The sequence below is a fragment of the Olea europaea genome, chromosome 5 (assembly GCF_002742605.1).
Source record: "Olea europaea var. sylvestris chromosome 5, O_europaea_v1, whole genome shotgun sequence".
NCBI lineage: Eukaryota > Viridiplantae > Streptophyta > Magnoliopsida > Lamiales > Oleaceae > Olea > Olea europaea.
Window position 1 is genome coordinate 2,141,529 of NC_036241.1, and position 21,578 is coordinate 2,163,106.

Consider the following 21,578-nt stretch of genomic DNA (forward strand, 5'->3'; position numbering starts at 1 on the left):
ATGGATAAAAGTGGCTTGAATAACCGTTTATAAACATGAGTCAAACATTGGCCAACCCTCCAAACTTCCGAAGTACACCCAAACAAAATTATATCCTGTTGTACTAACTAGTTAGACATATATATAGTAAATGCAGTAAGACATCCTTCCATACAAATAAAGAATTATCACAGCCTCGAACTCAATTTCATTTAGCAATTGTCATAAACAAAGTCCATATCATGAGGGGGAAAAGAAGAAGCTGAAGGAACCAAAAAATATTTTTTTAGCTGACACCTATACGTCAAACACAAGCATTGTTGATCTACATGGTCTAAAAGCTTAAGCTCTTAACAATGTGAAACATTTATTTATTCAAATTTTGCGTTCAACATGTGCCCTAGACAAGATTCAATTTTTATCAAAAGCCCAGTACATGAATGATTTCAATAAATGAGCAGTGGCAATAGTTAAAGCTAGTACCTTCCATGACTCTCCTCACCTGTAAACTAAAACAATTAAAGATGGAACACATTAATTAAGTAATTTAGTCTTCAACAAGAACTGCTAAGCTTCAAAAACTACAAAGTTTTCAAATCAACTAAACCCAGATAAATTTATTCCCAAAATGAATAATAGTTTTTACAGATGTAAATAATTACACATACGAGACATATTTGGATATTGCATTCCCGCTTCGGGCATCTAGCATAAACTTCTTTCCAAATTTATTTTCTGATGTAGATGCTTCATACTTCCAGGTGATATTTGTATTTTAGCTGAAAGTCATCATGTATTGTATCCAAAAAGCTTGAGCAAAAGTGAAATGCCATAGGCATTAATTCACAAGAATGACATGGCTATACTCGTTGAAACATGAAGGTGAAGTTCATAAAATCTTCTGATAGTATCATTCAATGATTCAGATTCCATTCTTGTCTAAAATTGTCCTGACAATGGTAGAGGAAGTCAATCAAAAATTTCGAGCTTCATGGTCTATTCCATGAAAACTCTTGTACTCAAGCTATGCAACAAAATGGGATTGCCACTGAAAGAATAGACATATCTTGGAATAGCCTATTAAGAAGTATAAACTCTAATTCTATTCCATCGAAAGCAATTAATTTGAAGAAAAATAAATACTCGAGAACGCATAAGATTTATAGAGGTTCGCCTTAATGTGAGATTACATCCTCTCCCATCGCTGCAGTAATTCAATATGACCAAAAAATTAAAAAATTAAAAAAAAAATATTTAAAAATAAAATAAAATCGCGCTCCTATCTTCTCTATCCTCTCTTTCTCTCTTTTTGATGATAATAATAAAGCTTAAAGACAATTCCCTATTTTTAAGATAGATTAGGGAAAAACCGAAATTATACAAGGATTTCAATTCCTTCAGAATTTTACAAGAATATAAATTCTTAAACAATACTTAGATTAAATTTTGGAAGGGTTCTTCGCCTCTTGCGAATACTTAGAATACCTGTTGCCCCCTTTCAGCCCCCAAGACGACGTCAGGAGGTCGATCCACTATTAGCTCCACGAAGTGGAAATAATTATGATAGATAATAATAATTAGGTTCTACAACTTAATATATCCATCGCTTTAGTGATTGGGTCACATATGTCTTACCCTTATTGGGATGAGGAGATTGTTACAACTTTACAAATGTTGAATTGTATTCCATCAAATATATTGCAACTAAAAACCCCATACATAGATGTGTCATTTTCATTCACCTTAATAAAAATCAACACACAAAGCTTGACCCCATGCGTAGCGTATTTATTTGGGGGTATGCCACACAAACAAGAGGAAAGTTGTTACAATTTTGCTATCAAGCGAACCTATGTTACTTTGGATGTCACTTTCTTATAATTTGGACCATTTTTCTTGTCATTTGTATCGAATACTTCTCTTCAGGGGAACTACAGGATGAAGAGTATGATTGGCTAAAGTGGTAAAATTTGAAGACCCGTCAGAAATAAAAAAACTACCAATGTCAACCATTGAGCTAAAAAAGGGATAACAAAAATACTCGTCAAACCCGATATCTGTGAGGCCTTGCCTCGAAGGGAAAGGGGATTACCCACTTAATCTAGTAATTGGAGCAAGTACGGGGTGGAGAATTTTGTCCCGATGCGCGTATGGGTAACAGGGGCCCCCCTATTTAATTTTTTTTTTAAAAAAAATTCAATACTTTAAATGAAAAAATTCCACGAAATTTCATTAATTCTTATAGAAGATGACAACTAAATTTATTTAAGGGATATGATAAAGAATAAAAACCTTAGTTTACGAAATATATTTGAATAATATACCGTTTAAAAATAAATAAATTAATTAAAAAATTTAATAAATATATTATTGTCTCATTGAATGAATGGAGGTAATAAAATGAATTATCAAAACCTATAAAAAATAAAAAATAAAATTAAACGAGTACATAAACGGGGCAAGAGCCCCATCCCACCTCAAACGGCTAACAGGGCAAGAAAATGCCCAGCGAGGCGGGGGTGGAGGAACCCGCCTTAAACGTTGCCAAACCTAAGCTGAAACTGAAACAGTTGAAGCTAAAATTTAAATAAGTAGGTACGACTCGTGGGTCTCTCAAAATACAAGGATAACAGTGGCTTGAATGTTTGTAAACCGTTTATAAACATTAGCAAACTCTCCAAAATTCCAAAGTAGACCCAAACAAACTTATATCCTGTTGTACTAACTACTTAGACATATATATAGTAAATGCAGTAAAACATCCTTCCATACAAATAAAGAATTATCACAGCCTCGAATTTCGTTCAGCGATTGTCATAAACAAAGTCCATATCATGAGAGGGAAAAGAAGAAGCTGAAGGAACCACAAAAATCTTGTTTAGGTGACAACTATACGTCAAACACAAGCATTGTTGATCTACATGGTCTAAAAGCTTAAGCTCTCAACAATGTGAAACATTTATTTATTCAAAATTTGCGTTCAACATGTGCCCTAGACAAGATTCAATTTTTATCAAAAGCCCAGTACATAAACGATTTCAATAAATGAATAGTGGCAATAGTTAAAGCTAGTACCTTCCATGGCTCTCCTCACCTGTAACCCTTGAACAATTAAAGATGGAACACATTAATTATGTAATTTAGTCTTCAACAAGAACTGCGAAGCTATAAAAACAAGAAAGTTTTTCAAATCAGCTAAACACAGTTAAATTTATTCCCAAAATAAATAATAGTTTTTACAGATGTAAATAATTACATATACGAGCATAACTAATTTTGTATATCTAAATAAAACACGTTTCGGTAAAAGAAGAAGAAAAAATAAAATCTTGAAACCGGAGACCAGAGAATCTACTACATTTTTTAAGGGTAGGAATAGCAGCAGCAAAAGCAGCGAGAGCAGCGCCTGAAGCAGGTGCAGTGACAGTACCGAAATGGGCTCCGACGATTACGGGAGTTCGACGAAGCCGATGAAGAATTTGGGGCAGCCGATGAAAACTCCATTGCAGTTTTGCCGATCTTGACAGCACTCTGTTCGTCCGAGGTTTTTTAAGAGTAGCTACTTTGCACACGGATTCCCATTGGGTAGATTTTAGAAGAATAAATATTCGCTTAAATTGTACGCAACGCACCCTCCCAAAGGTGGACGTAACACGTGTTAATTTTAGGAGCTTTACGTCCAAACAGGGGGCGCCATATGTTAATTTTAGGAGCTTTGCTATTTGGGCAGGGCAAAGAAGATTCATTGTAATTTTTAAGGAGTCGAACTAACGAGTACATTACACGACCTTTTTCATGACATTGTTCCAGTCGATCCAACGATTACCTAAAACAGGAAAGAAAGTAAAAATCGTCAAAATCTCAAATCAATTTGGAACCATATTTTCAAAATTGTTGTTTAGAATCTATATGGACTTTCAATGATTTGATAATTAGCAGGTTTGATGTAGTTATGCTCTTTTATTTTTAGGTATAAAAGTTTCAAACATTTCAAAAGTATGGATATTACATTTACGCCCTTAAGTCGTAGCTTCGCATATCCCAAACTTTTTAGAATTATGAGATGAATGGACTTTAGGACGGTTCTCGTTCAGAGGCACATTAGTTGGCCAAGAAAGAACTTGACTTAATATTGACCAATCAAATGAATGGTACCATTGGATTTGGAGGAATGCATGGCTTCTCTAGTCATTCAAAGCTAATCGAGCATTACCTATCCTCCATTTGGACATCTAAATTTTCAATTCAAGTTGGATGTGATCAATTTTCACATATGACGTGGGATTGTGGCTACTATAATCACCCAACCTTGAGGAAGCCAAAGTCTTCATTTGCTACACTTCTGACTAAGGCAGTTACGGCATCTAGAGGCATTAACATGGGCCATTAAGAGTCACTAACTTCATTCGAAACGTCTAAAACTGTGCCTTCTTCGACATTCCCTGGAAGGAGAAAATTGGGCGTGGTACTAAGAAAGGGGTATATTATAAGGATGGTTTTTATCATGAGATCGCTAATAATGTGCATCATGCTAGCAATGTCAAGGAGAGACTTAATTGGATTTTGCATTGCTGCTTGGGACATCCATTATTTAGTTACACTAATTACTTTTTTTCCAGATTTATTTTCTAATGTAGATGCTTTAGACTTCGAACGTTGATATATGTGTTTTAGCTAAAAGTCGTCATGTATCGTATCCAAAAAGCTTGAGTAAAAGTGAAATTCAATATGCATTAATTCATAAGAATGACTTGGCTGTACTTGTTGAAACATGAAGGTGAAGTTCATGGAATTTTTTGGTATTTTCATGCAATGATTAAGACTCAATCCTCATCTAAAATCATCCTGACAATGGTGGAGGATGTAAATCAAGAATTTCGAGCTTCATGGTCTACTTCATGAAAACTCTTGTACTCAAGCTGTGCAGCAAAATGGGGTTGCCAATGAAAGAGTAGACATATCTTGGAATAGTCTGTTAAGAATTATAAACTCTAATTCTATTCCGTTGAAAGCAATCAATTTGAAGAAAAATAAATACTGAAGAATGCGTAAAACTTATAGGGGTTCGCCTCAAATCAATGTGAGACTACATCATCTCTCATCTCTGTAGTAATTCACTATGATAAAAAATAGATTTACACAAAAAAATAAAAATCGCACTCGTATCTTCTCTAGCATCTCTCTCTTTTTAATGATAATAATAAAACTTAAAGACGATCCCCCTATTTTTAAGATAAATTAGGGCAAAATCGAAATATACAAGAATTTCAATTCCTTAATAGAATTTTACAAGAATATACATTCTTCAACAACACTTAGATTAAATTTTAGTTTAGGGTTCTTTGCCCCCCCCCCCCCCCCGGCGCGGGTACCCCTTGGGAGGAGGACTTGTTGCCCCCTTTCCAGCCCCTATGACAACCTCATCTTAGAGGTCGACCCGCAATCAGCTCCATGAGTTGGAAATAATTATGATAGATAATAACTAGGTTCTATAACTTGATATAGTCTTCACTTTAGTGATCGGGACACGTATGCCCTACCCTTATTGGGATGAGGCGATTGTTACAACTTTACAATTGTTGAATTGTATTCCATCAAACAGGGACGGATCCAGGATTGTATCCAAGATCGGGCTACAAAATTTCAAACCGGACTACTACGTGGAAAAAAATGTTACACATAAAAAATTGGTTTTTACCAAAAAAATAAAAAATACCTTAAAAAAAACTCTTGGGCCTGAGGGGGGGGCTACAGCCTAATCCAGCCCAGCCCAGCCCAGCCCCCGCCCCCCTTAAATCCGTCTCTGCCATCAAATGTATTGCAACTAAAAAGCCCATATATAGGTTCTTTCCCATCATGTTTTCCTACCTTCTGTATTGTTGACTCCTCCAAGCACCTTTGGATGTGTCATTTTCATTCACATTAATAAAAATCAACATCCAAAGCTTGACCAATGCGCAGTTTAGTGTATTTATTTGGGGGTATGCCACACATACCAGAGGAAGGTTGTTACAATATGGCTATCAAGTGAACCTATGTTACTTTGGATGTCACTTTCTTAGAATTTGGAACATTTTTCATATCGATTACTTCTTTTCAGGGGAACTACAGGGTGAAGAGTGTGATGGCGGAAGTGGCGAAATTTGAATACCTGCCAGAAATAAAAAGACTACCAATGTCAACCATTGAGCTGAACCTGAAACAGTTGAAGCTGAAATTTAAATTGAAAAAGCGGTGGCCACTAAGGAATAGAGTACTGACATTTGCTCAACATGTTGGACTAGAATCATTTGAAGCTGAAATTGAACTTCCCAATGCCTAAAGACCCATCTCAGAAGAATAATCTGGAGGTAAGCTTTTCTATTGCGCCTCATCCTGTAATGATCCTGTTGGTTATAATGTGCTTTTAAAAATAATCCTGGTAAGCCGCCAACTTGTGGTACTCACCAGATTTTGTAGAGAGAGATCACGTTACCCAGCAAGTTACCCTGTTTCAAATTATGCATCCAATCAGACATTGTTAGAACCTCTCAAGGGCGTTTGTACTTAAAAAGCCATGGTGGATAAAAAATGGGTTTAAGCAATACAAGAAGAAATGAGAGCTGTACAGAAGAACAATGAGTAGTTTGTACTACTCATTGTTTACAGAAGAAATGAGTAGCTTTACAGCAAGTTACCCTGTTTCAAATTATGCATCCAATCAGACATTGTTAGAACCGCTCAAGGGCCCCTTCCTTTGATTATTTATTTATTTATTTTATTTTATTATTATTATTTTTTTTTTTTTGGGGTCTAGATGGTCTTGGGAGTAATTTCAAAATACTTGATTCGTAGTGGAAACAGTTAAAAAAAAAAAAAAAAAAAAAGTCTAAAATATATATATATTTACAATGAAAACGAGAAACTTTATCACATGTGGAGATACTCTCGATGATATTTGAGAAACTTTTTAAAAATGCAAATAGGAAATAAGGAAAATAAAATGGAGCTAAAAAATTTAGTGTCAGTTCAGTCAATTTCCCCTCTGGATTCCAATTCGTGAACAGTGTAAAAGTTCCAAATTAGAACCAAACAGCTATAAAATCTTTGCGGGCCTTTACTGGGTCACTAAACCCACGAAACAAATTTAAAATTGGGTTGGGGGGATCCGGGTCCCATAATTCGTTCAAGTGGAAATTACACCCATCGCTGCGATTTAAATTAATATTCAAATTTCACATTTCATCTTTTTTAATTCCAAAATTACTACAATATATAGAGTAAAATTGGTAGACAATAAATATATACACTTCTATCAGTAATCAAATGAAAAACTATAATCACTCCACCAAACATGATATATCACACATTACATATAGCCCCCACCCCAAATCACGTCCAAAAATCCCCCATCTCCATTGTAGTGGAGAACCAAACTTTATAGAAGCAACCCTTTTTCTACCTTCTTTCACGTTGAAGAGAACCAAACATGTAAATATTATTCTCTACGATAGAGTAAAGAAGTAACCTTCAAGAGCACTCTATCTAATCTTCACAATGCAGCCATAATTAGCTTCAAGCTTAATGAAAATGTTGAACCCAGTGAAAGTAGGAACCCCAATAGAAAGCCAAAAGGACTTCCAATGATGCATCACCATAAACCACGTTAGTCAAGTAAATCAAAGAAACTCCAACTCCCATTGCCCCCAACTTCAATTTCAAAATGAATGGATTTTGAAGAGACTTGAAGTGGATGGAGAAAAAGACATCCCTGAATCAATCCTAACTAGGGATTCTTGAAGCCTCTCTTGCAGATGGAAGGTCGAAGGCTTCAACAAGAAATTGAATCATGTTTATGATCTTTGTTGTGCCATCAAAATAAAACTTTGCTTTACTCGATTTCTGCCCAAAAGTGTAGGCAAATATAGAAGTATTGAAAGAAAGGACACCACTATCCATCGCATTTCTAATCTATTCAAACATATCTTCATTGAATCGATATTTACATTGAATTAAGATATTTGTACAATTTCAATTTACACATCATGATCTGAAATCTAGTGAGGCATGTTATAATCCTAATTATGTATAGTTGATGAAAATGAAATCAAATACAAGAAATAAACAATGAATTAGATCTGAAATATTCACCTGAACATTTACACTATCTATGAAATGAAATCTAGCGACGCAAGTTACATAACAAAATTAAGTATAACTCTTGAATATAAATCCTATATCGTAAATAAACAATGAATAAGATCAGAAATTTAACCAAAATATCTATTTCACCAATTGTGAAAATCTTTCCAGAACATAATGTGTGTCACCGTCGAAGACTGAATGTTCATATCCCAACATTTGATGTTACCACACCATACAAGTTCGATTTTGAATTTGAATCCACACATTTACAGCAATTTCAATTAATTCCTCCTTTTTGAATCTCTTTCAATATTTTCAGTTAATATGAATTTAAGGAAAGTTTCTATTTCAGGTCTTTTGATATTTTTATTCAGTTATGTGGCATTTTTTGTATTTAAGTTAACATAATAGTAAAATATGAATTTTTTTTTTTTTATATATGTAAGGTATATATGAATTTTTCGTTTTGTTCAATTAAGGGATAATTAGGCCCGCCATTTAAAAAGGAAAATAATTAGAATGATACACTTAACATCTAATTATGTCTTTAATCACCGTATAAATTACGCTCTTAATAGGCTTAAATTCATTCGAACACAGGCGTATAATCCCTCTATGATTTTCCATCTTCTAATTCTAATTTTTCCAGCTTTTTTTTCTGAAATGGTTTACACTACCCGCCGCTTGCCATCATTTTATCCGGTGACCCCTCCATAAAGCTCAGAGCATCCGTTGTCGTTGAGTCCTCGTCGAACTCCGCCATCAAACACGGTAGTGCTGTAGAGCTACGACTTGAAGTCAAAGAACTTCCACTGTAATTGCCGAATCCAAATAACCCGTTCGCAAATTTTTCCAAAACACAGGCGGACTAACCAACTTTGATTCTTCGAAAGAGATTTCTGGTTCTGATGGAAATAAATGAAGTGACAAACTGATTGATGTTTTGTGACTTTTGTGACTTTTTAGTGTTCGTTATTTAATTTTTTTTTTTGAATTTTTGAGTATTTGTCACTTTTTTTTTTTTTAATTTTCTATCACGTTTTCAAAATTTTCATAACTTTTTATTATTTGTTACTTTTTAAAAATTTCTGTCACTTTTTGAGTGACAAACATTGGTTTTGATCGGTGTGTTTTGTCACTTTTTTGGAGTGTTTATCACTTTTTTGAATTATGTCACTTTTTTTTTAATAGTGTCACTATTTTTTATATTTCTATCACTTTCTTGAAATTTCCGTCACTTTTATTAGTGACAAATATCACTTTTTAAGAAAAGTGACATTGTTTGTTATCTTTTAACAAAAAAAGTGACACTTAACTCTAAAAAGTCACATTACATAGGATTTTTACTTTCAATATACTTTTCATATGATTTTTCAAAAAATCATTAATTTTGGAGGATATTTTGGTAAGTTGACCTTTAATTAATTAAATACTTGGCAGGCTCGGGTTTGAGAATGGCCTTGCTATTTCTATGTTGGAATCATATGGTAGTAATGCGGTCGACGTGGTGCACAAACTCTGCTTTTTTGCATCTGTACAAGCACACTAATCCTACATGAATTAATTGGCGTTTTGCGCATACTAGCGAAATTGTTTGATTCTTCAGAAAAAGTCAAGTAAAACAAATTGATTAAGAATTCAACAAGTACTCCAAAAAAAAAAAAAAAAAAAAAAAAAAAAAAAATGAGAGAGAGAGAGAGAGAGAGAGAGAAAAAATTGTGGAAATTAAACCTAATTTTATTTTTAAAATTTACATTTCATAAACCATGTTTTAAGTTTTCTATTTCAAAATTTAGGTTATGATTAGTTATTTAACATATATTAAATAAATATATTTCTAACAATTCACCCCACCCACGTCAACCCAACTCTTCGCTGGAAAACCACATAGGGATGTCAAAGAGTCGAGTCAAATTAGTACGCGAGCCACACTTGAGGTTCGGGCTCGAGCTCAGTTCAAGTAAAAGTGGTTCGAGCTTTTTTTTGCCTAGGTCGAGTAGACGTTTTGCTCGGCCAAAAAATTTAAGCTTGAGCCGAGCTTTCGACTAGGGCTTTATCGAGTTGAGCTAGCTCACCTTTTTTTTTTTTAATATAAAACACATGTAGCTACTTAATTGTCCTATAGCACTGCCTGCATGTCCAGGCTGCTAATTTATTTTTTCTTTTCTTTTTTAAGGGATGGCTTATCACGGGTCAAAAGTGGCATGTGACATGACCTACCCAGTGTGGTTAGTGAGCCACATGGTCTGGCTTGGGCTTCGGCCAAGCCTTGAGTTGGGTTGATTGGGGATTTTCTTGGACTGAGCCACGGGTGGCTTGAGGCCACAAGTCAAATTGACACCCTAAAACCACCCCAACCGTTCTATTCACTCTCTTTGTTCGATCACCGAAACAACAATTGCAACCACGTGTAAGGGCACCTGATATGATTGTCCCTGTGTACAATGCTTACAATGGCTCGGAGATATTGCAGCGGCGTAGAAGTATTACGCTGCACAAGACCTATGCCTCGATCTATTTAGTGTTAAGGCAATGTTGATCAGCGATGTCAGATCTATTGGTTAACCATCGATAGTTTAAGGTTTATCTGTAATTTGTAGGTTGTAGTTTGTTGCTGAGCGTCAACAAATTTTTCGGTTTGTCTATATTTTATGGATTGTGGTTTGTGGTTGAGCATTGGTGATGTCAGATCTATTGATTGAGCGTCGACAATGTTTGTAGTTTGTGGTTTATGGTGATGAGCGTCACTGCTGGGGTTTATCTTCCTCATCTGGTCTGTTTAGCAGGAGTTTTAGGGTTGGGTGCTTATTGCTGACAATCGTTGGTTATTGATGGTTTGCAAATGGTGGTGGTGGTGCTAGTGAGATCTGTTGGCGGTGGTGGTACTGGTTAGAAGTGATGTTGGTGGCAGTGAGGTGACACAGAATTAGGTTAGTGTCAGTGGATTGGGGTGAGGTAGGATGGATAATGCGTGTTCGTAACTAATTATTTAACCAATAAATAATATGTGACCGGTAAAATAGATACTTTATAACCAATAAATAATATGTGACCTTAAAATAGATAATTTGTAACCAATAAATAATATGTGACCTTAAAAAATGTGAAATCACGACTACATTTGTAATCATGACTTACAATTTGTTCACAAATCATAGGTCATTGTGCATAAATCATATATGGATGTCCACATCTTACAATCAAATAGAAATGATCACAAATCCCTGATTTATGTTCATATGTCACACTTCATAGGTCATAGGTCTAAAGTCATATTCTATAAGTCACATATCAATGTTAATATATCACAGATCAAAATTAATTGACTACAAACCAAGGTCACATGTCTTTGTGCACTGATATCAAGGTTATAGATCCAAGAAAATAAATCACAATTCATATGTTACAAGTCATAGGTAAACAATTCGCTGGTCACATGTAATATTACAATGGTAACAGATCGATGCTACATGTCACAAATCCAAAAAAACTAGTCATAGGCCATTGGATCAATATCATAGGTTATAGTTTACAAGTCACAGGTCATGTGTAATAGTTCACATATCGCATGTCATATTACAAATGTCACAAGTCATATATACAAGAGAACTGGTCATAGACCATTAGATCAATATCACATGTACCAGTTTACAAGTAAGAGGTTATATGTAAAATTCACAGGTCAGATGTCATAGTGCATAGGTCACGGATCCATATCAACAGGTTACATATCGTATAGAATTAGTCACAGGCCATTAGATCAATACCATATATAACAATGAATCATTTCAATTTTCATCACAGTAGCTCACAGTTTACTGACCAATTGATCTTTTCAATATCACAGTTTACAAGCCAATTGATCTTTTCAATTTTTGTCACAGCAACTAAAAATTGGAGCTTCAACACTATTTCATCAATTCAAAAATAGGAAGATCTAGCAACAATAAAATATTGCCCGCCACCAATTGTGACATTGAAACAGTTCAAACCTATTTCGGGATGATCGCCAAGCTCAATTCGCTACTTCTATTATCACCTCATTTTGTTATTGTTTCTTCAAAAAATCTGCTGTATAGTGTCAATAAATTTCAATTTGTGACCTCTATATTTTAACGATTTTCAATTGGCTAGAGTTTGATAATGGAAAATGGGAATTGAGATTATTTGCTCAAGAGAGTTCTCCGTATCTTTTCTCTTTTGTTCGATAATCATAATTTGTTAAATTGGAAAGTACTGTTTGGAATTGAGACATATCGTAACTAAATGCTTGATTTCAGGTGAATATTTATTAGAATCTAATTTTTACATATATTTTATATAAAATATATTATATTTAGTACTTATCACCTGATTTTTGAATGTTTAAAGCTTGTTTCTTAAAATTGAAATGGTGTATAGTGAACATGTTATTTATGTATTGTTTCCCCAAAAAAAAAAAATTACAAAAATATGGGCCGTGTTCCATTCAGTCGATACATCGTTTCTTTCATCTATATTTATTTTGCACAGAATATATATGAAAAATATACTATATGTATCTCAAATAGCTCCACATGTCAACAACACTTTATGGTTGTAGGGGTTCAAGATTTATCGGATTCACATCCAATGAACCATTTAAAGTGTTGTCACTTCGACCTAGTCGATCTTTATGTTGGCTTCTCTTGTTATAGTTTTAATAACAACTTGTCTAAGAAAATGCAAATTGGTTCACAAAATTCTTTTAGAAAATCAGTTTAGATATTCTCCCATTGTGAACAATTTCTTTCCTGCCACGCATGATATCTTTTGTTTTAATTTCATTATGTGTGAAGAACCATCTAGCATGATTATTCTCAAATATAATAAATAATCAAAAAGTCTAATGATTTACAAGAAAGTTAATTATTGGGAGCCAATATTATTGAGGAAAGTTGCATCATATTAAGTTAAAGGCGTCTTTACTTCCAAAGAATGCTTTTGATTTTTTAATTATGAAGATTTTGTCCCTTTATTCAGACAAAGAGGATAAAGTTTGTCCTCTTGTTACATTCTTACCACAATTTAAAAAATTCTAGTAAATATTATAAGATGCTCATTTAAATATGATTTAGCCTACCAAAGTTCTATTCAAGACCTAACAAATCCCATTATCTTAATAAAATTAAAGTTAATCAATCATAGATTCTACAAAACCTAAGTTGTTATTGATGAAATGGGACCAGGGTATTTGTTCCTATTTAAATTCATTTGTATTGGAAAATCGACACAATCAAATTGTACTAAAGCGCCAAAAGTTAGGACAATAATATGATATTCTATATTATCGTCACTTACAATTAATAGATAGTGCTGTTAGCGTCGACTAAAGGGGACAAACTTTCTTTAAATCTTTAAATTTATTCAAATCTAATAAATTTATTTTTGTTGGGCGTATAAATATATTATGTTAATATAAACGTTAGTCTAAAAAGTAAAATGCATGATTCTAAGAAGGAAATAATAATTTTATAAAATATAACCAAGAAATTATGCCCTTGTATTTATCTAATAGATTATATGAAACATGTAACTATAATTTTACTGCAATCGTAGTGCAATCATATAAACTTTTGCTAATTTCAGTTTCCATCTCATTCGACTAAAGGGGTGAAATAGATCGAACATTCTATACAAAGACGAGGTCTGGCCAAAAAAGTTTTCTAGTAACAAACTTGACGAACGAAACCTGTCTCATCTCTACAATTCCAACTTAACATCCTCTCTAAAGAGTGGATTGTAGCATGACTCTGTCTTTAGTTTCAGTTAGGATAATTATAGTGTCTGTCCAAGAAAATGCATATTATTATTGTTCAGTGTAAGAAAATGTATCTCAAACTTTCTTGGATCGAATCAGATACAATTATATAGTTATAAAAATTTAGAAGTCAGGCAATTTGACCACATTTAATGTGGGTGGAAAAGTAAGAGTCACTCACTAAAGGAGAGGTATAAAGTTGCCACTCTCCCAAGAGAAGTGTGATCTCCACCATATTATTAACAGACTGTGCTCTTCGAATTCTAAATTTACAGTTTTGATTCATAAATTTACTTAAAAGTTAGATTCAAACCAAGCTTTCTAACCACGTGAGATTCGCAAAATTATTGGTAGCATCTGTGTCTATCGTAGCCATGCTTCACCTGACATCGATCTTCACCAACACATACACATTAACACCACTGCTTGTAGTTTTTATAAAAGACGAGGCTTAATTAATGAAATAGATGTTATTTTGTAATTTTTATAAGAAAAGAAAGAGCATGTTTGTCAATAATCTCAAAATTTTAAGTCGTGGATGTATGATTTTTGAGGTGAAAATAATTTCACTTACTCTAATGATAACTAAGTCAAAATAATACTTCATGTAACTAAACTGATTTCAACATTATCATTATAGAGATGTATTTATGTTTAGAAAAAATTACTAAAAATGTTTATTCAATTTATGGCAAAGGTAAGATAACAAAATTGATAATGATCTACCAAGATCAAAAGAATAATGTTATTTAGCACCGTTTATTTTTAAATATCAATTTACGTGATATTAATGTGCCACTAAATGAGAGATTTTGGTGCTCAATAGTATTATTCAAATCAAAAGGTATAACAGATTCCCGATATTTCATATGAGACGAGCATAATGGCTAGTCAATAATCAATTGGCCAGCCCCCAGGGCATATCTCCCAGTGGCAAAGGGGAGGGCGGATAGGGCTCAGCGCGGCAGTGTGCAGAGTTCGATTCCCCGCAAGGTGGAATTGACTTTGTTGCAAGCGGGAGTTACCATATGGGTTAACAGCCTTGGCCTATCCATGTGCTCTCCACCCTGACTCCTGGGAGGCACATCCTGCGATTTACCTCCTCCACGATGGCCCAGAGCAGGGTCCGTGGAGGCCCTTAAGGTTGGGGTTCAACCTTTTTTTAATAATCAATTGGCCATTTTTAAAATTTTAAAATTGTACCATTTTACCATATTAATTGTGGTGGTAAAAGTAACATTTACACACCATAGAGAAAGTAAAAAGTTGCCACCTCTCTCAAAAGATCAGTACCAGAAAATGTACAGAAACCAATATCTTTGTCGTGCTCAATTTCCTCATTATCTTCCTCTCTCCACATCGCTTTCCTTTCTCTCCCTACAAATATTTTCCGTTTTGATTCATGTGTCCTTCACAGTTTCCTCTGTTACTTGTCGAATCCCCTATTAATCTCATGTCTTAGTCGCTGCCAGTAGCAAAAGTTGCCTGTATAGTATATATATAATATACTCCACCCCACTCCACGCCTCCCCACCCTACTCCTATCCTTCCCTCACCAGGCCCTATATATACACTCATATTGTATCTGACACCCTTCCTAACATTCAATACCCCTTCTACTTGGTCATCAATAATCAAGAAAGTTTGAAAGAAATATGAATGGTAGAAAATTATTTCCATCAATGCTCTTATTTTTCCTATATAAGTTTCTGGAAAATAAGTAACTTATTTGGTATTTTTCTTGTTTAGCAGATTATTATATTCAATTCCAGTAGCCCTTTTCAGTTCAGGTTTTCCCAGCTTCATTAATGGCTGAACAAAGTCCAGATTTTTACTCTCACAAACTCCCCTCCTCTTCTCAGGTAATACCTCCATTTTTGTAAGAATATCTATATCTGTATTATTTATTCAGCTTTTGGATGTTATATATTTCTTAGTTTGTGTTTTAAAAGATATTATGTATATTTTTTCGTATCTATACAGAAACAGACATAGTAAGGTATTAGACACAAATGGACATGTAATAGTTTTTGGAGAGACATTGGATAGCATTGGGAAAAGAACTTAGAATCTTGTTCATTATAGTGTGTGGTTAGTCGAGTAGAATTACCAAAATATTGCAAGGGTTACGGATAGCACCTAACAGTATTAAGGAATTAAAGTAAGTTAGAATCTAATTTATTTACCTTCTACTTCTAATGATATCCTAATGCTGCATACCTAACTATCTTCTACAAACTTCAGTTTAAATAAACTGCAAAGTTTTGAAAGAACTCATTGTCATAAATCTATCTGGTTTAGAAGGGAAGAACTTCCATTTGCATCTCAGTTTCAATTCAAACGCCATGTTCTAATGTTTTGTGTGTTTTCCGAAAAGGTGGTGGAGGAGCTGAAGGAACTATGGTCAATGGCACTGCCAATAACAGCAATGAATTGTTTAGTCTATATCCGAGCCGTGGTTTCTGTCTTGTTCTTGGGTCGGCTTGGGAGCCTCGAGCTAGCCGGAGGTGCCCTCTCCATTGGCTTCACAAACATCACTGGCTATTCTGTTTTAGTAGGCTTGGCTTCTGGGCTTGAGCCAGTTTGTAGCCAAGCTTATGGTAGCAAAAACTGGGATCTTCTGTTCGTCTCTCTCCACCGTATGATCTTAATACTTTTCTTGGCTATTATTCCAATCAGTTTTCTTTGGATCAATCTTGAATCAATCATGATTTTCATGGGACAAGACAAAGACATTACCTTAATGGCTGCTAAGTATTGTATCTATTCCCTGCCTGACCTGTTGACCAACACTTTGTTACAACCTTTGAGGGTTTATTTAAGGTCACAAGGGGTTACTAAACCTCAAATGTGGTGTACCTTTATGGCTGTGATATTCCACGTGCCATTGAATTATTTTCTTGTGGTGATTATGGGTTTGGGGGTTCCTGGGGTGGCGATGGCTTCAGTGTTGACGAACCTGCACATGATGCTGCTGATGATGGGGTACGTGTACTTCTATGGGAGGTGGGAATGGAAACTGAAGGCAGGGATTGGTGGTGTATGTGGTGGTGTGGGGCCGTTGCTTAAGTTGGCTGTGCCTAGTTGTATTGGAATTTGTTTAGAGTGGTGGTGGTATGAGATTGTGACGGTTTTGGCCGGCTATTTGCCTAATCCTCGACTCGCGGTGGCTGCCACCGGGATACTCATCCAGACCACTAGCCTTATGTACACCGTGCCAATGGCCCTGGCTGGCTGCGTCTCAGCGAGGGTAAGTTGTTACTTGTATCTTGGACATAATTCTATAATCGGTCTATCATTTACTCTACAGAACAGATTTGCTCTACTTTTTTCAACTAGTTTTTTATGTTTCATGTCCTTTTGGGGGCAATTTGTCCAACATTCAGTAAATTTAAACAAATATATTTGACATTGCTGCATCCCTTGGCTTCTCATTATTCTTTTGTTCACTGGAAGTGTTCGAATTATGCTTGTTTAGCCCTTAGTGATTAGAGTAACACTAACACATAGGTTATTATCAATCTTACTACTCTGTTAAGTAGAAAACAGGGATGTTCCGATCCTTTGTTTTCCTTTTAACTGATGTCACACAGTAATGTGGTTGGATAAATTTTCTATGGGACAAGTTTTGAATTATCATGCTGCCTTTATTATTCTTTTGTGGCTTAATTTCTATGCCAATTCGTCATAAATGACACGATCATTTAACTAAGCAAAAAGGGATCACCTTTACATAACATTCTTCTGCTTTTTTTTATGATGCATCAAGGAACTTTCGTTCTAATTTCATCATCTAGGTTTGTAGTTCAAGGAAGCATCATTATGTTTTCTTTGTGCATCATATTCCTGATCCTGGAGATTAGTGGACTTTGTATGATTCTTTCCTAGAGGAGGGTTAATTCTTAGTTAATGCTAATTTGATTGAAATTCACAAATTGATTCTCTATGCAGGTGGGAAATGAGTTCGGAGCTGGGAAGCCGTACAAAGCGAAGCTGGCTGCAATGGTTGCACTGGCATGTGCACTTGTGATTGGAATTGTCAATGTTATTTGGACATCGATATTTCGGAAAAGTTGGGGTGGCCTATTCACCAAGGAAGAAAAGCTCAAATCTCTTGTAGCATCCGTTTTGCCAATCATTGGCTTATGCGAGCTCGGGAACTGTCCACAAACCACCGGCTGTGGCATTCTACGTGGCGCAGCCAGGCCAGTTGTTGGAGCCCGTATCAATCTTGGCTCGTTTTACTTTGTGGGCACTCCCATAGCTGTGGGGCTGGCCTTCTGGCTCAAGGTCGGCTTCAGAGGGTTATGGTTCGGGCTCCTGTCAGCTCAAGCGGCCTGCGCCATTTCAATTCTCTATGTCATATTCAAGTGCATAGATTGGGAAGTGGAAACTTTGAAAGCATCTAAGCTAACTAGCTTGGAAATAAGCAACAAAAGTAGTGATGAGGAGAAAAAAGGACTGTTAGTTTTAGAAAATGAAAACATTGATAATGCTCTCTAAGGCATTGTCAATGCTCTCTAAGGCATTGTCTGCCCTATGGGGTGGATGGGGGGTGGGCTGTAAAGTTTTGGTTTGAAAGCATGGGGTTCTGTGGTGAAAGCACTTCTTTTATGACAGGCAAAGAATGTGATGGTGTCCCATCCAGGTGTTCTATAACTTGAGGCTAGACATTTATTTTTGTTTTATCCATATGTAGGATATGCTTTAGTACTGTTAAACCTTGAACTTTTGTGACAGCATTGTCTTTGTTCTTAGTGCTACATGTGCACTAACTTGGATTCCACTTGGTGCAAAAGTATGCTTCGCTTCTTATGGCTGTAAAAAAAACACTAAAAGTTCGGCGAAAACGTCACACTACACTACATGGGATGAATACAGATTTCGATCTATCAGTGGATAGCTCTCTATGCTAAACGCAAATCCGAGTAAGTTTGGTTGAAAACAAGATAAATGTGACTTTTATTTAACAACTTCAATTTATAGATGACATGACATGACATGACATGACTCAATATAGTATCAGAAACAATGGAAATCTTGCTATTAAAGTCTTGATGTCATCTGCTAATAAAAACTGCATGTATGTGAGAAATTAATGGAAAACGAATTCGATCTATATGTGATGAATGTGTCAAAAATAAATAAATGAATACTTATATCTCATTTAGTTGTTGTATGCGATGTTTTACTTTAACATAACCGACAAGCTAGAATTTTCAATATTTTAGTAGCTAAAATAACGCTCTAAAAAGCGTATCTAGATGGTCCCTAGGCATGAGACTCGGACGAAACACCACCTCTTGACAGTAAGCAAGAAATTAAACAGTCAACTATCTAGTTGATCACTTAAAGCTAGTCGCACCTGGTGCGCTCTATTAATTAATTAATTTTTTTTCCTCTTTTTTTTTTAAAGCTTTTTATTAGATTTAGTTTCAAGTTTTTCCTTTGAAAAATTATATAATTGACTAACTATAGAAATTATTAAACAAGTATTGTATTTTATAATTTTAGATATTTAGTCCTTGTTTGAGCCCTATTTTTCCATCAAAAATCATTCTTTAACAGTGATTTGACTGCACTTCAGCCATATATTCTTCAATAAAATAATATTACACACAAATTTAAAACTTTTCTTTGTTTTTTAACCATATATTTTTATCAATGTACTATTCAAAAATGCATTTTTTGGACAAGAATGAGGCTCAAACAAGGGCTTAGTATTTTTTTTTTATTAAATGAATTTAGAATGATTATAGAATATTTTATTTATTAAATGAATTTAGAATGATTAAAATTTAAAATAATATTAAAAAAATAAGAAATTGGTTTTTTATGCCTAAACTTGCCTAGTTGAAACATGACCTTCACATCTAACTACGTTTTACAATTTTTAGAACAATGTTTAAAAGGTACACAAATAAAATAGATAGATACAAGATATAATAGAATTGTAGCGTCCAAGTATCTAAAAGATAAAATTATTGATTTTTTGCAATAATTTGCTTTCTTGAAACTTCTTAATTCTTAGAAGTGGGAAATGTAGAGGTGCTTATCTACGAGGCAACTACCTTGTTTTTGTGCTGAGAAGTGAGGTTATTCAAAAGAAAAGTGCCATGTTTTAGGACAAAAACAGTCGATGGGGATGGTTACAAGATTTGAAGTCATTTTCAATGTCTTCAACCAAATTTTCAAGAAATAGGGAAGTTATTGTCGGTGAAAACTAAGAAAGAGAGTGAAGAAGATAATTTATATGGTGTTACTTAAGTCCCTTTTTCATACAAAAATTACTTATATCATTAAAAAATAATAATTCTTATTTGCACCAATTAAGATTGTGAAATCGATAATGAAATCCATCTGTTTAAATATCGTTACCCCTTAATTGAAATAGAAAATTTCAAAAGAATTAGATTAGAAAAAATTTCTAACAAATACACGATGGTGTTGCAATAACAATAACCAAAATTTCCCATTTTCAGGGGAATGTGATTCTAACAAAGCTGTAAGTCAAAGAAAAATACTAACACAAAAGGATGTGGGTGGAATAGCATCAAACTAACACCATTTTACTATTATGTAAGCATATGGAACAAACTTTTCCTTGGGATCTCAGTGGAAACAGCCAAACTGAGCCATCAATGGCTTCTACTTTTTCTGTTAGATGGATTCTCCCTCTGTCTTGATTTGAATTATTAATTTGATTCTCNCAAACTGAGCCATCAATGGCTTCTACTTTTTCTGTTAGATGGATTCTCCCTCTGTCTTGATTTGAATTATTAATTTGATTCTCGTCATTTAAATTATCTTCGCGTGCGAAATCTCGTTCAATATTTGATTTCAGTACGCAATATTATGCTGTCTTCACACATGTTTAGCTCTTCACACATATTTCACTCATGTTTATAAACTGTTTATAACCACACAATTAACTTTTTCTTTGTACATTTCGAAAAATTCTCAAGTACTACTTAATTATATACCACTAATTTTTATCTAATTAATTAAATCGTTAGGATTTCAATGGAAGCAGACAATTTAAGTCATCAATGGCTTTTGATCTGTATTTTATTGTGGGATTTATTTTGGTTCCATATGTTCCCTTTAAAAGGGACTTTGGCTTTACAAGGCACAATGTAGAACGGGTATTGGGCATTGAGGATATGCCAAAACAAAGAAGAAAACATAAAAGAGAATATATATATAGATAAAGTAAGGTTTCATGCTTCAACTTTATTAATGTGCTTGGTACCTTCAACAATTTGTTAGTGTTGGTACATTTCACAAGTTTACGTTGTCGAGAAGACGCGATCTCGGAGAATATATTCTGAGTATATGTAACAATAGACTAAATAAATAGTATTGACAACAAAAAAACCTTTATTTATTTATTTATTTATTTTCCCGTTCATCTACTATCATTTTTATCTTTAGATGGCTTGATCGCCGTCCCTTGTCTTAATTTGAATGTAGTTGAATCTCATCGGTTATATTAAGCCACTGTTTAGTGAGAATTAAAATCAGTTTTTTTAGTAAATTTTAATAAAAATTGATAAAATATGTGACTGAAAAATTGTGGGTCTCATAAAATGTATGGTTAAAATTAGTTGTTGACTTTGACTTAAATAAAAATCCGAATTTTAATTTCTACCAAACATGGACTAATTTTCTATTCCTTCTTAAGGAATATAATTAT

General features: G+C 34.3%; 1 protein-coding gene across 2 annotated transcripts; it reads left to right on the plus strand.

The window, feature by feature from the left end:
* The first annotated feature begins 15,248 nt into the window (after positions 1 to 15,248).
* On the plus strand, positions 15,249 to 18,668 carry LOC111394382 (protein DETOXIFICATION 54-like). 2 transcript variants are annotated; one of them, XM_023020173.1, is made up of 4 exons: positions 15,249 to 15,544; positions 15,632 to 15,744; positions 16,260 to 17,132; positions 17,834 to 18,668. In XM_023020173.1, the coding sequence occupies exons 2-4, from the start codon at positions 15,691 to 15,693 to the stop codon at positions 18,383 to 18,385; spliced, it is 1,479 nt and encodes a 492-aa protein (XP_022875941.1). In that variant the 5' UTR covers positions 15,249 to 15,544; positions 15,632 to 15,690; the 3' UTR covers positions 18,386 to 18,668. The 2 variants fall into 2 exon arrangements, with proteins under 2 accessions (XP_022875941.1, XP_022875940.1); XM_023020172.1 differs by having other exon boundaries at positions 15,635 to 15,744.
* The last annotated feature ends 2,910 nt before the right edge of the window (positions 18,669 to 21,578 follow it).